The sequence below is a fragment of the Phacochoerus africanus genome, chromosome 14, assembly GCF_016906955.1.
Source record: "Phacochoerus africanus isolate WHEZ1 chromosome 14, ROS_Pafr_v1, whole genome shotgun sequence".
In the NCBI taxonomy this organism is placed as follows: domain Eukaryota; kingdom Metazoa; phylum Chordata; class Mammalia; order Artiodactyla; family Suidae; genus Phacochoerus; species Phacochoerus africanus.
The window spans coordinates 3,225,299-3,237,812 of NC_062557.1; the positions used below are offsets into that span (position 1 = coordinate 3,225,299).

A 12,514-nucleotide genomic window follows, 5' to 3' on the forward strand; every position below is an offset into this window, starting at 1 on the left:
AAATCCTCCCAGGAGCGGGATGCATTTTTTTCAAATGATTCAGCAGCACGTGAATGGGAAGGGCCCGAGCCCATGGCTTCAGAAGACCGTGACCAAGGCCTCTGGCATGAGATCCCACTGGGCCTGCGGGGAGAAGGGAGGGAGGGTGGCTGGGTGTGGGGCAGGGGTCCTGGGGGCTCGGGAGGCAGCGTGGGAGCTGCACAGCTGCAGCCCCTCTCTGCGCTGCCAGGCGGCTTAGAGACAGCGCCCTCCTGCTCCCGAGGGAGCCGAAGCAAACGGCCAGGAAATGGAGATGGGAGAGCCGGTCTCCATGGAGACGGGGCATCCAGTGGACAGCAGCTCACGTGTATGTGCTAGAATCTTGCACAGTGCTGGGCGGGCCTGGCAGATCCCCAGGTACCGGGCTCGTGGGCAGCGTGGCCCAGGGCGGGAGCTGCGCTGCTGTTTCCTGTCATCTGCCCTGCACCCGTCACCCTCCCCGCCCCACCCCCAGCTCCCTAAAAAACACTTCTGCTCTGAGCAGTTGTCATTCCAGGCATTTTTGAGCCTGGCCTGAGTCGCAGTGGCCAAGTCTTGCCCTCACTCTGGACAGTACAGCCCTGCTCCGGACATCTCTTGGCTCCTGGGGTTGGGGAGGTTTGGGGGACCTGGGGGGTGGGTCTGCTCTCTCCCAGCTGCTGAAGGACGGAAGAAGCCCTCGGTTTGCTGCGGCATCACGGGGCTGTTTTTAATTACTTCATTTCCCTGAAAGCGGAGAGCTTGGAGGTCTGCTCCGCCCCTGACCGAAAGGGGCCTGGCCTTGAGGCCAGGGACAGCAGAGCGGGGAGCCTGGGGACTACCCCCGAGGGTGTCCACTATGGGGCAGCTGGGAAGGGGAGGGCTGGGTGGACAGTGAGGCCAGAGGGCCAGGTGGGGCTGGGTGCTCCCTCGGCCTCCCGGGCACCAGGCCAGCGATGACGCCATGCATTCCTTGTGACATCTCCCAGGCTGCTCAGCCAAACCCATTCCCACGTGCAGTTCGGCAGGGAGGGGCGTGGCCCGGAAACTTGGGGCGACAGTGCGGTCTACAGGCCGTGTGACCACGGCCCACCCCCCTTTTTGGCTGCAGTGCAGCGACTTGATGTGAAATCTCAGTTCCCAGACCAGGGGTTGAACCCGGGCCCCAGTGGTGAAAGCACTGAGTCCTAACCACTAGACTACCAGGGAGCTCCCACAACCCGTTTCCAAATCACCGCTCATGCACCCCCTGCCCCTCTAGCTGGTGAGGTCTCCCTCTCACCCCCAAAGAGGCAGACGCAGCCCCCTTGCAAAAGTCGTGTCTGACCGTGCTCCCCGCAGCCCTCTGAGCTGACTGAGTCACATGCAGGCAGATAGGAGTGCCCCAGTCGTCCGGGACCAGGCTCTGAAAAATACAGTCATTTCCTTACAGCTTTTATAGGGCAGAGCGCAGGCTGTGTGTCTGGGGTGTAGACGCAGGAAACGGGACGCCCCTTGCTTTCCTGACTCCAAACTTGGGTTCATGGTGTCTGGGGTGGAGGCACCATAGTCCATCCTCAACCGGGACTTGGGACAACTTCACCAGAATTCAAAGGAGAGGACTTCCCGTGGTGGCTCAGTGGTTAATGTCCCTGAGGATGTGGGGTCGATCCCTGGTCTCACTCAGGGGGTTAAGGATACGGCATTGCTGTGAGCTGTGGCATAGGTCGCAGATGCAGCTCGGATCCGGCGTTGCTCTGGCTGTGGTGTAGGCTGGCGGCTACAGCTCCGATTTGACTCCTAGTCTGGGAATCTCCATGTGCCGTCGGTGCAGCCCTAAAAAAATTCCAAGGGTAGCGGCCTCGGCCAGGTCACCCAGCCATAGTGTCACTGTGTCCACCGGAAAGGGACAAGAGACCCTCATCCCTAGCAGCAGCCTCGGGATGTAGCTGCAGGCATTAAGCGAGGACTTGGGTTGCTCTGAGATTTGAAGGCGTACTTGTCTACACCTGTGGCACCCCTTTCTCCAGAAAGTGCGGACAAAAGTGTGGAAACCTCCAGCCCTCCCCACATTACCCCAGCGGAACAGAGCACACCTGGAGGGTGGGGGGGCTGGGTTTCCTCTGCGACAAAGTTGTTAATTTTTAATTCTTCTGAAATGATTGGTTGGTGTGTAATTCCTCCCAGAGACAAGGAAATGGACCCAGGGGCCTTCGAGGACGTTTGCAGCTCAGGCTGCAGTAATCTCCTTTGCATCTGAGCCCTGCCAGTGCGCCTCTGGGGCTGCCCCCCCATAACTGTATGGGGGCTACTGCTCTCAAATGGGGCTCCCGCTGCAGGCAGAGCGCCCCCACAATTCTTGAATGGGGCCAGGAGAGTCTTTGGCAAATGTGCTGGCCCGTCAGAGGTCCCCCAAGCCCTCCCCCGCAGTGAGTGACTCTGGGATCTTGTCCCCTAAAGGGACTAGGTACTTTCCCAGGGACGTGCACAAGATTGAAGAGCGGGTGGCACAGTCCCTGCTGATGGCCCTCTCCCTGGGCAGCCCTCCCGGATCTGAGCTGGAGGCTGCTCCTGGGCTGGGCTGGGAGGGGACAGTGGCCTCTGGTGACACCGAGCCAGCCTTGCCAGCCTGAGTCAGGGCATACACGTAAGACTCAGATGGTTCGGGGCCAGCTTTTGACCTTGTATTTAGATGGATGTTTTTCCAAGTCCTGAGGATTCCCACGCCTCCTCCAGGCAGACCTGTGATTGTCCCGAAGCTAGGAGCTCTGCCCGAGCGGACCCCGAGGGCTGGGGAAGAGGCCTGGAGCGTCTGGAAGTCGGAGTCCTGATGGCTGCGGGTTTACCGAGCTCCAAGTGGCCCCGTCGGGGAAGGTCCCTTAGCTGTGTTCATACACGCGGCTATGGGACTCCTCCAGAGAGCAGCTGGGCCATGGCAGGTGGCCAGTTTATTTCACTGTGAGAGGCGGTCTCTTTCAGGGCCTGGCTCCCCCCGTAGACGCCACGCTTGGCTCGCTTTCTCCCCATTGCTTCCCCCGTAAAGCCCGCAGGCGCAGGTGGGCTCCGGGGTCGGTGGGGTGTGGGAGACGGGCTTGAGTCCGCCTGGGCTGGTGCGTGTGCTGCTCCTCCCGGCCAGCCCCGGCCCTGACCTCGGCCTCGGCGTGTGCCTGCGACCCCCGAGGTCTCCTGCAGGCCCCCACCCCCCCCGGGACGGAGGTGCGGTCCTCGGGCTCTGCTGGGCTGTCGTCATCGCTCCGGGTCTGAACGCAGCCTGTGTTCCTTGGCTCATCGGCCACGACCTCGACTTTCCACCCACCCCGTTCTTTTCCATCCCAGATCTGGCTGGGCGGACCGAGGGTTGTTTTTGCAGGCTCCGAGCAGGGGAAGTGACATCGACGTCGTGTGGTGTCCACAGCCTGGGGGGCGGGGGCGGGGGCCCTGCGGTTGCGTGTGCTTTGAATTAAGTCCATGGTTGTACGTTCCAGTAGCCAACATCTGGCGGTGAATTCATCAGCCAGTGTATCACCCTGGATCTCAAACCCAGATGTCGCGTTAACGGCAGAAAAGAAGGGAGAAAAAACAAAATCTGAGCGGCCCAGGGAGAGGCCGTCATTTTTTGGGTGCCAAGTGGTTACAACAGGCATCTTTCTACAGACTCTCCCTCCCTCTGTCGCCTCTGGTTCCCGAGGGGCGGGGTGGTGGAGCAGGGCTGCCCACTCGTGGGGGTGGACGGGACTCGGGCCAACCCCCCACCCCAGGACCAGACACCAGGCCCAGCATGTTGGGCTGTTGCTACACACGAGCCCAGGTCTCGAGTTTAATTTCTTCCTGGATTCTTTGGGTCTCTTCTTCCCAGCCCTGTCCTTTTTTTTTTTTTTTTTGGCCTCCCCACATATGGAGTTTCCAGGCCAGGAAACAGATCCGAGCTGCAGTTGCAACCTAAGCCGCAGTTGCGGCAATGCCAGATGCTCAACCCACTGTGACATGCTGGGCCGGGGATCAAACCTGTGGCCTAGTGCTCCTGAGACCCGCCATCCCATTGCACCACAGCGGGAACTCTGGCAGCCCAGTCCAGTGGCCTCCAGCAAGGAGCTGGGGCTGAGGCCCATCGTGCCGGGAGCAGGACATGCATTTCTGGAGACCTCTGCTTGCCGCCTCCTCTGCCCGCCGCTGGCGCTGGGAAACAGTGTGTGTCTCCGTTTTCCTGTCCGTCGTCTGTCTTGCCCAGGTTGGGTGCTCCTTGGAGGCTTCAGGCTCTGTTTCTGAAGGCCCTCCACCCCTTGTCCCTCTCCACCTTTGGGCAACAGGAGGGGCCCAGGAGGGTTTGAACTTGAAAGGCGGCCCCATTTGGAGCGCTGAGCTCGGCCTGGCAGGCAGTCCCCACTCAGGTTGTGCCGGGCAGAAAGCTGAGGGTCAGGATGCGGAGCCGGCTGGGCTCCACTGCGATGCTGCCCTGGCGCTCCCTCCCTCCCGCCCTCCCTCGTGGGGGCCCCCCCGCACCTGTCTCCTCTCTGTCGCTTGCCCGTGGGATCCATTGGCTGTGATGAATTCCTTTGCTGCTGCCCCCTCCCCGCTTCCCGGTCAGCAGAGCGGCTCCCTCCCACCCACGCGGACAGGTGTGTGGACAGCACCTCCAAGGCTGGAGGAGGGGGACGCTTTGGGGAAGGTTTCCATAGGACTGGTCCTTCTTTTCTGTCTTCTCACTTCTTCCTTCACATTCTGTCTCATTTTGTAAAACGTTGAGGTTCCTTCCCAGAGTTCAGAGACCCCCCAAAGAATCTGAACGCCTGTCCTGTGTGGACGAGCCCAGCTGGAGAGTCTCCCCCACCCCATCCCCCACTCCCCTGTAGGCAGCTGGGAGCCCAGGGGCCAGGGAACCTTCTCGTCTTAACTCTGGACCCTGGATTCCACCAGTCTCTTCTGTCCTGGCAAGCGTGTGGTCTGTAGCCCCAAGCACTCGCGTCGGACTCGGACCCGGGATCCATGCTGCCTGGGATGGGCTCTCTGGGCCTGAGCGGTGGACGTGGGGCAGCTTCCTAAGGCCTTGCCTTGAGGAGTGGGAGAATTCGCCCCACCCTTCTCCTTTTGTTCTGCCCTGAGCTCATGTGCGTGGTGAACCAGAAACTGCATGTCACATGTCCCAGCCTCTTAATCCCCCCACACCCCGACGCGGGGCAGGTACTGGCCGGGTGTCTCCACTTCAGACGTGAGCAGCTGAATCCCATGAACTTCCCTGAGACCCACAGCGGGGAGGGGCTCCAGCAGGATGCAGCCCTCATGCTCCCCTCGGAATAAGGACCCGGACTGCCTGGGAGCCTCAGCAGCCTTTATAGCTGGACCTTAATGCGGGGAACGGAATGGAGACGTGGCTGTTTGGGGGCGGTGTTTGCTGCTTTTCTGAGACCAGCAGTGTGTTTATCGAGCGCCTGTTACACGGTAATGTTGTGCAGAGTGCTGGCCCTCTGAAAAGCAGTGCCAAAAAGTCCCCAAAAGAGGGGTTCCCGTCGTGGCGCAGTGGTTAACGAATCCAACTAGGAACCATGAGGTTGAGGGTTCAGTCCCTGGCTTTGCTCAGTCTGTTAAGGATCCGGCGTTGCCGGGAGCTGTGGTGTAGGTTGCAGACGCGGCTCGGATCCCGCGTTGCTGTGGCTCTGCGTAGGCCGGTGGCGACAGCTCCGATTCGACCCCCTCCATATGCCTCGGGAACCTATGCCGCGGGAGCGGCCCTAGGAAAGGCAAAAAGACAGGGGAAAAAAAAAAGTCCCCAAAAGAATGCAGAATTGGGTGTCTTGTAGTAAAATCTGGCAGCGTTGCTGCTTCCAGAACGGTTTTCTCTTTGGAGTTACTGCTTCGTTGGAGAGCTTGAGCTGAGTCCACACTGTGAAGAGCTGACTTATGACGGGGCTATTCTGATGTTTACTGATTTGCAGAAACACTTTTTGTGCAGCACTGCAACGAGGTACAGATCAGGTAGGTCGTAAGAGGGGCCAAAGACCAACCTCACCTGTGCTGCCATCCGGGTAGCTCAGGTTCAGCTCAGCAAACAGTGAGCACCAACTCTTCTGTGCTGAGAACGTAGCTTCTGCCTGTTAGAAGTTCCCAGGGCCCTGAGCACACAAGGTGCAGCTGTTTACAGCGGAATGGGCCAGAAGTGCGGAATATACTGAGGGCTGCAGCGGCGGGGCAGGATTTCCCAGAGGGAAGATAGGGAAGGGCTGTTTCAGCTGGGTCTTGAAGGATGAATAGAAGTTCTCTAGGCAGAGAGGGGGAGGTGACATTCAAGTCGGAAGAAGCTTGCCTGCCTAGGGGTATGGACACCTTTGGGCAGGTTCAGGGAGGATTATGGACTGGGCAGAACAGCAAGAGCGCGTGGGGCAGGCACCAGGGCAGCTGAAAAAGTCACTGGCTGGTGCCAGGTTGCAAAGGGTCTTGTGTTCTAGACAAGGTCAGTGGGCTGCTAGGGACGATGTCTGAGCTGGAAGGGACGTGACCATGAAAAGATAACGTGTGGGGGAGATGGGGGGTGGGGAGATGGGGGGTGGGGAGAGAGGCTGGGAACAGGTTGACCTACCTGGGGCAAGGCCCTCTGTTCTGGGGTGGTCCACCAGCTGGCATTTCCTAGTTGTGGCTTTGTCGCTCGGGGCCTGGCTCAGCCTGGGAAACAGGAACCTGCGGCCTCGGCCTGTCATGACTCAGCTCCGACAGAAGAAGAAATAGGATGGGTTTGGGCCTGGGTGGGGCGCTGGGGCTGTGGTGTGAGGCTCTGGGGCCAGGTTGGGGTCCAGAGGCCATCTTGGGGTCCAGGGGATGGGTGCAGGTGGGGAGCCTCGTGCCCGGGCCCCCTTGCCCTCTGGGGAAGGCCAGCCAGGAGCTCTGATTTGAGCTGCCCCCTGGGGGGTGGAGGAGGGAGGCTCCTCCGGCCAGCGGCTGTCTGCTTCTTATTTCTCTATTTTGCTCACACCCGCACTCACGTGATACTCTTCTAGCTGGACCCTGAACTGCTGAATCTTGGAGGACAAAGCTTTTAAAGCCATTAAAACAGGCCATGCCACCAGCTGATAAGCCTTGAAATGGAAAAAGGGAGGGTGCTGCCCTGGTGACAGCCTGGATGGCTGGTTCGCAACCGCAGGTCACGGGGTGGAGCGGAGTCCCAGCTTAATTGCCAGCAGGAAGCCCTGGGCGCACGGCCCGCGAGCAGCCTCAGGCCTCGGGGACCATTCCGGAACCTTCCCAGCCTGACTTCTTTCCCTTTCCTTCACCTCATGTCAAGGTCTGGGATCGTGCTTCTTTCGGCTTGTCCTCTTTCCAAGGCCTCTGCGCCCCCCTCCCCGCCCTGCCGTTGGCTGGCGGTGTCCTTGGACGGCTTCCCCCCATCCGATGCCCCGCGCCTTCCTCTGCCGAGCCCCTGACGACGTGTGGCGTTACAAAGGGTCCACAGGGTGTGTCCTCAGGGACACGATTTGGACAGATCAGGAGGCAGGCCGGGTAGACCTTTTAGATGTGAGACCCCCTCTTGTAGGAGGGTAACTCCCCCGCTGCCTTCAGCCTGAAAAAGCCCAGTGGGCGCTGGGGGTGGGGATCAGGGGGACTCGACGTCCTTAACCGCGGGATTGGGATTGCAGGGCGGTCAGCTCGCTTATCTGCTTCCCCAGTGACCGCTCCATACACATTGGAGAGAAAGAAGAAAAGCCCCGAAGGACCCAAGCCTGCCCTCAGCAGCGAGCTTGGTTCAAACCCGGGACGGCCTCAGCAGCCCCCGTCTGGGCCCTGACAGCAGAGGGTTCTGGCCTCGCTGCCGGTCCCCCGGCCTCTGCATCTCAGTGGATGGGTCCGCCCGTGCCCGGGCTGGGGCATCCCGCCTCTCGCCTCCCACCCCCTGCTGCCCCCGCTTCTCCCCAGCCCCAGGCCGGCCTCTCTGGAACCCAGCTCACTGCCGTGTCTTTGTTTCACAGTGATTAGGGCCAAGGCAGTCAGCGAGAAGGAGGTGGACTCTGGAAATGACATCTATGGCAACCCCATCAAACGGATCCAGTACGAGATCAAGCAGATAAAGGTAACGTGACCCACCGTCCAGGTGGCTTTGGGCGGAGCTGCGGGTGATTTGGGAGCCAGGAGGCCTCCGGGAGGCCAGGGACCAGGCAGAGGTGGCCCAGCACCGCCACACGCCACTGGGTCCATGGAACACGGTCCAGCCACGAGTGGGGCAGACAGCAGGGGTGTCAAGCCTCAAGTGGATCTGATCTTCCTTCATCTCTAAGGGCCTGAGATGCTGTGTGGACAGGGCTTGTTCCCATCAGCCAGGTTTTTTGAGAAAAGTGTTATCTTCACTCTGCTGTGAATCAGTGGCAGAGCCTCAGCGTTCAGTTACCAAGTTCACAGCGTCTGGAACGTTCCACCAGTGCCTCTCCACGTCTCCTTGGGTTCGAAGGCAGTGGAGACTCGGCCCACGACCGGCGAGAGGGCAGTGGAACTGACTCCCCCAAACTGCGGGTGGGCGCCAGTCAGACCCGGTCGCTTTGCCTTCTGGGGGGTGGAGTGGGTTTGGAGAGAGGAGGCCTGTGGACAGGGGTGCCGGGGCAGCATCTGGGGAAGAGGTGGACGCAGCAGCCTGGCCGGTGGTGGAGAAGGTGCTTCCCCGGGTCGGGGAGGGTCGGGGCAGGCGTTGGGGGCTGCGGACGGAGAGGAGGGGGTGGCCAGGAGCCCGGGTTTGGGAGGGAGGGCGGGAGGACGGGACCCGCGCTGGTGGAGGCCTGTCCTCGTCGTCGTTGACAGGAACTAACTTGATCTACGAGAGGGAAGAAAGTTCTAGGCTCCAGCTGCAGGGACGGTTTTTGACCTGATTCGTAGTTGTGGCCATCCATATTTCATTTTGCTACAAAAATAAAAAGTAGCAAATGAATGTTACCAGAAGGTCCACAAAATGCTCGGTCATCGCCTCTGTGTCCCTTCAAGGGTGACCCGGTCTCTCGGTGCCTAAATCTCTCTGAAGCGGGGAAGACAGGTCTCTTCTCCTGCGACGCGTTGAGGGGCCGTGAAAAGGCAGGTGTTGACGCCAAGAAGGAAGCAGGCTGAGCCCTTTGGTGAACTTTTTTTTGCTGTGCTCTTGGGTCGGAGTGCGGCAAAGCTGGTTCATCATGACGTGAGGATGAGCCGGATCCGTTTGGGTTTCTTTTTTTGTCTTTCTTTTTTTTTTTTTTTTTTTTTGTCTTTTAGGGCCGAACCTGCGGCATATGGCATATGGAGGTTCCCAGGCTAGGGGTCGAATTGGAGCTGTAGCTGCTGGCCTACACCACAGCCACGGCAACGCGGGATCGCAGGATCCGAGCCGCGTCTGTGACCCACATCACAGCTCATGGCCACGCTGGATCCTCAACCCACTGAGTGAGGCCAGGGATCGAACCCATGTCCTCATGGATGCTAGTTGGGTTCATTAACTGGGTTTCTTATTGAAATGTTGCCCCCCAAACAAATGACACTGTTAGCCTTGGTTGCGCCACAGCAGGAGTCCTGATGTGTTGGTGTGGCATCTCAGAGCCCGTGGAGTCTGCTGTGTGGTCCTGGGGGGTGGGGGGGTCCCTTTCCATCACCCCCCACCCCCACTGTCCCGGGTGGGGCGGTAGGGGCACGCCGCCATGGCTTCCTCACTTCCTGCCCTGGCCCCAGGACAGTGCACCCCTCACCCGGGCAGCAGGGCTGTTGGCAGAGGGCCGTAGGGAAATCAGGAATTGAAAAGTCAGACTCCACCTGCCCAGGCGTTACATCCTCCCGGGAGGGGCGCCTCTGTGCTCTGGTCCCCGGTCCCCGTCAGGACGCCAGTGCTTGACCAGAATTCCTGGAAGCAGACAAACGCGGCGGTCCTCACAGGTACACAGCCCCCCCTCCCCCGCCCCCAGGGATGCTGAGATGACCTCAGCAGCGTAGGGAGAGCAGACGTGTTGCCTGAGCTGCGTCCCTCCAGGTGACAATGTCACGCCCAGCCTGGTGACAGCTGCCACACTAAGCAGTGAATCCGAGCGGCTCAGAGAGTCCTGTGCATAGGGGGGTGGTCATTGTCCACTCTGCGTCACGGGGACATCCTGCCCCCTTTTCTGCAGGGCCGCTGGGTCGGGGTGGGACCGTGCCGTCCATCTTTGCCTACAGCCCTCCTCTTCCTCTTTCCAGATGTTCAAGGGACCTGACAAGGACATAGAGTTTATCTACACGGCCCCCTCCTCCGCGGTGTGCGGCGTCTCGCTGGACATCGGAGGAAAGAAGGAGTATCTCATCGCAGGTGAGGAGGAGGATGCGGGTGGGGCGTCGGGGCGCGGAGGTGGGGTGGAGCCCCTGGCAGACGGGGAGGGGTGGCGTCTCGGGGATTCCCTGCCTTTTCCCATCAGAGAATTCCTGGAACCTGTGTCCTCGCGGATGCTAGTCAGGTTCATTTCCACTGAGCCCTGACGGGAGCTCCTGGAGCATCTATTTTTTTAACAGTGTTATTGAGCTGTAATTCACACAGCATACAACGCCCCCACTTAAAATGTATAATTCAAGGCTCTAGGCCTGTGAGCCTTGCTTGCCTTGCTTGCCTGCCTTTTTTTTTGTTGTTGTCTTTTTAGGGCCACACCCGTGGCATATGGAAGTTCCCTGGCGAGGGGTCAAATCAAAGCTGGAGCTGCCAGCCTATGCCACAGCCACAGCAATACCAGATCCGAGCCGTGTCTAGCCGTGTCTGCGACCTACACCACAGCTCACAGCAACGCTGGATCCTTAACCCACTGAGGGAGGCCAGGGATCGAACCTGCGTCCTCAGGGGTACTGGTCAGATTTGTCTCCCCTGTGCCATGACGGTCTCTGTACAGAGGTGCGCAGGCATCACCAGAGTCAAAAAGAAACCCTGTACCGTTAGCTATTACCTTCCTAACCCCGCAGTCGCCTCCTACCCCCAGCTCTCAGCAACCACTAATCTTCCTATCTCTGTATCATTCTTTACTCGGAGCTTTCTTATGCATGGAATCAGGTAATATATGGTCCTTGGTGGCTGGCTTCTTTCAGCGTAATGTTTTAAAAGTTGTAATGTTTCATCCATGTTGTGACGTGTATCAGAACTTCACTGCTTTGTGTGGCTAATACTCCGTTGGATGGATTTTTGTCTATCCATTCAGCATTTTGTTGGGGTTGTTCCCACCTTTTGGCTGCCGGGAACAGTGCTGCTCTGAACACATGTGCAAGCTTTTGCCTGGACGTGTGTTTTCATCTCTCTTGAGTAGATGCCTAGGAGTGGAATTGCAGGTGACCCTGTGTTTGACCGTTTGAGGAAATACCGGGCTGTCTTTCAAAGCAGCGGCACCGTTTCGCGTTTGCAGCATCTACTGTTTCTATAACAGAAACAATAATACCAAGTGGGGAGAAAAGGGACAAGGACACCGTCACAAAGCTGAGAGCTGACCTGCCTGGGACATGCACAGGTGGAGACACAGCCTCCCACGGTGCAGGGACCGGATGGCCCCAACAAATCAACAGCTTCTAGTTTCCTGTGTCCCTTTTTTGTGCTGGACTGTAGCACCCTTTTCAGGGAGAGCCTCGGCTGTCCTGCTGGGTCTCCTCACACTGCCCTCTAGGGGCTGCCTGGCCAAACTGCAGAGCTGCCGAAGCGCTTCCTCAAGGAGGGAGAGCCTGCACCCCGTCACCGGGCAGCTCCTGGGGGGGAAGTGACCGTGTCCGGGCCACCACCTGCTGCCAGACACACCCAGTGGAATCCTTGCCCGTGCGGAGGCTCTGTCTTAAATGCTCCCACATCAGGCTTCACCACCTCGCAGCTCCTAGCAATAGGAGTGCAGCTTTCCTGGCACCGTTGTTCTCCAAATGTGTTTCATGTGGGTTCTGTTTAATCCTCACCACCCCTGATTGTGACCCCCCATTTTATAGATGAGGAAAACTGAGGAGGCGAGAGATGGAGCCGTGTGCCCAGGTCTGGCGCGAACCCGCTTCTACTTTCAAGCCGATTGTTCTGTTGGGGTTGATGTCGGTGTCGGTAGCTTGAAATTGGCCAGGGTGGGAGTATTCACACCATAGAATTCGGCAGATGCTACACACCGGAGCTTTTCCTCCCAGAAGAGCTGGTGGTTAGGCGTTGTTCTCAGCACAGCCCTGCTGGCATCACACTGCCGGCAAGTGAGTGGTGCTGTGGTGTGGCCAGAATTTAGACCCTGGGGGGCCTGACGCCCGGGTCTGTCGCGCTTGGCTTCTTCGGTCACCCGTCCAGGTGTAAAAGTCCCACTGTCCCAACGCCTACCCTGCACAGCTCATTGGAATATCACGGGGAGGTGGCAGAAATCCCGATGCCCAGGCAGCACCCTAGATCAACTCGAGCAGAGTCTTGAGGGATGGGGCCCAGGCTTCAGCATTGGTAAAGCTCCCCTGGAGAGACCAGTGTGCAGCCAGGGGTGAGAACCCTCCCTGCTCTGGGTCAGAGGCAGATCCTTTGTTCCAGAGGTGCCAGCTAGCCCGCTGCACAGTCTCAGGAGGGCTGAGCCGCAGCAGCCAAGGGGATCGCCCCCTG

At 59.2% G+C, this 12,514-nt stretch overlaps 1 protein-coding gene across 1 annotated transcript in view; it reads left to right on the forward strand.

The window, feature by feature from the left end:
• TIMP2 (TIMP metallopeptidase inhibitor 2) overlaps positions 1-12,514 on the forward strand; it is a 46,613-nt gene that overhangs the window by 24,941 nt on the left and 9,158 nt on the right. Inside the window, exons 2-3 of the mRNA XM_047759348.1 lie at positions 7,929-8,029; positions 10,138-10,246. Of these exons, the coding sequence (XP_047615304.1) occupies positions 7,929-8,029; positions 10,138-10,246 (210 nt within the window). The remainder of the gene's footprint in view (positions 1-7,928; positions 8,030-10,137; positions 10,247-12,514) is intronic.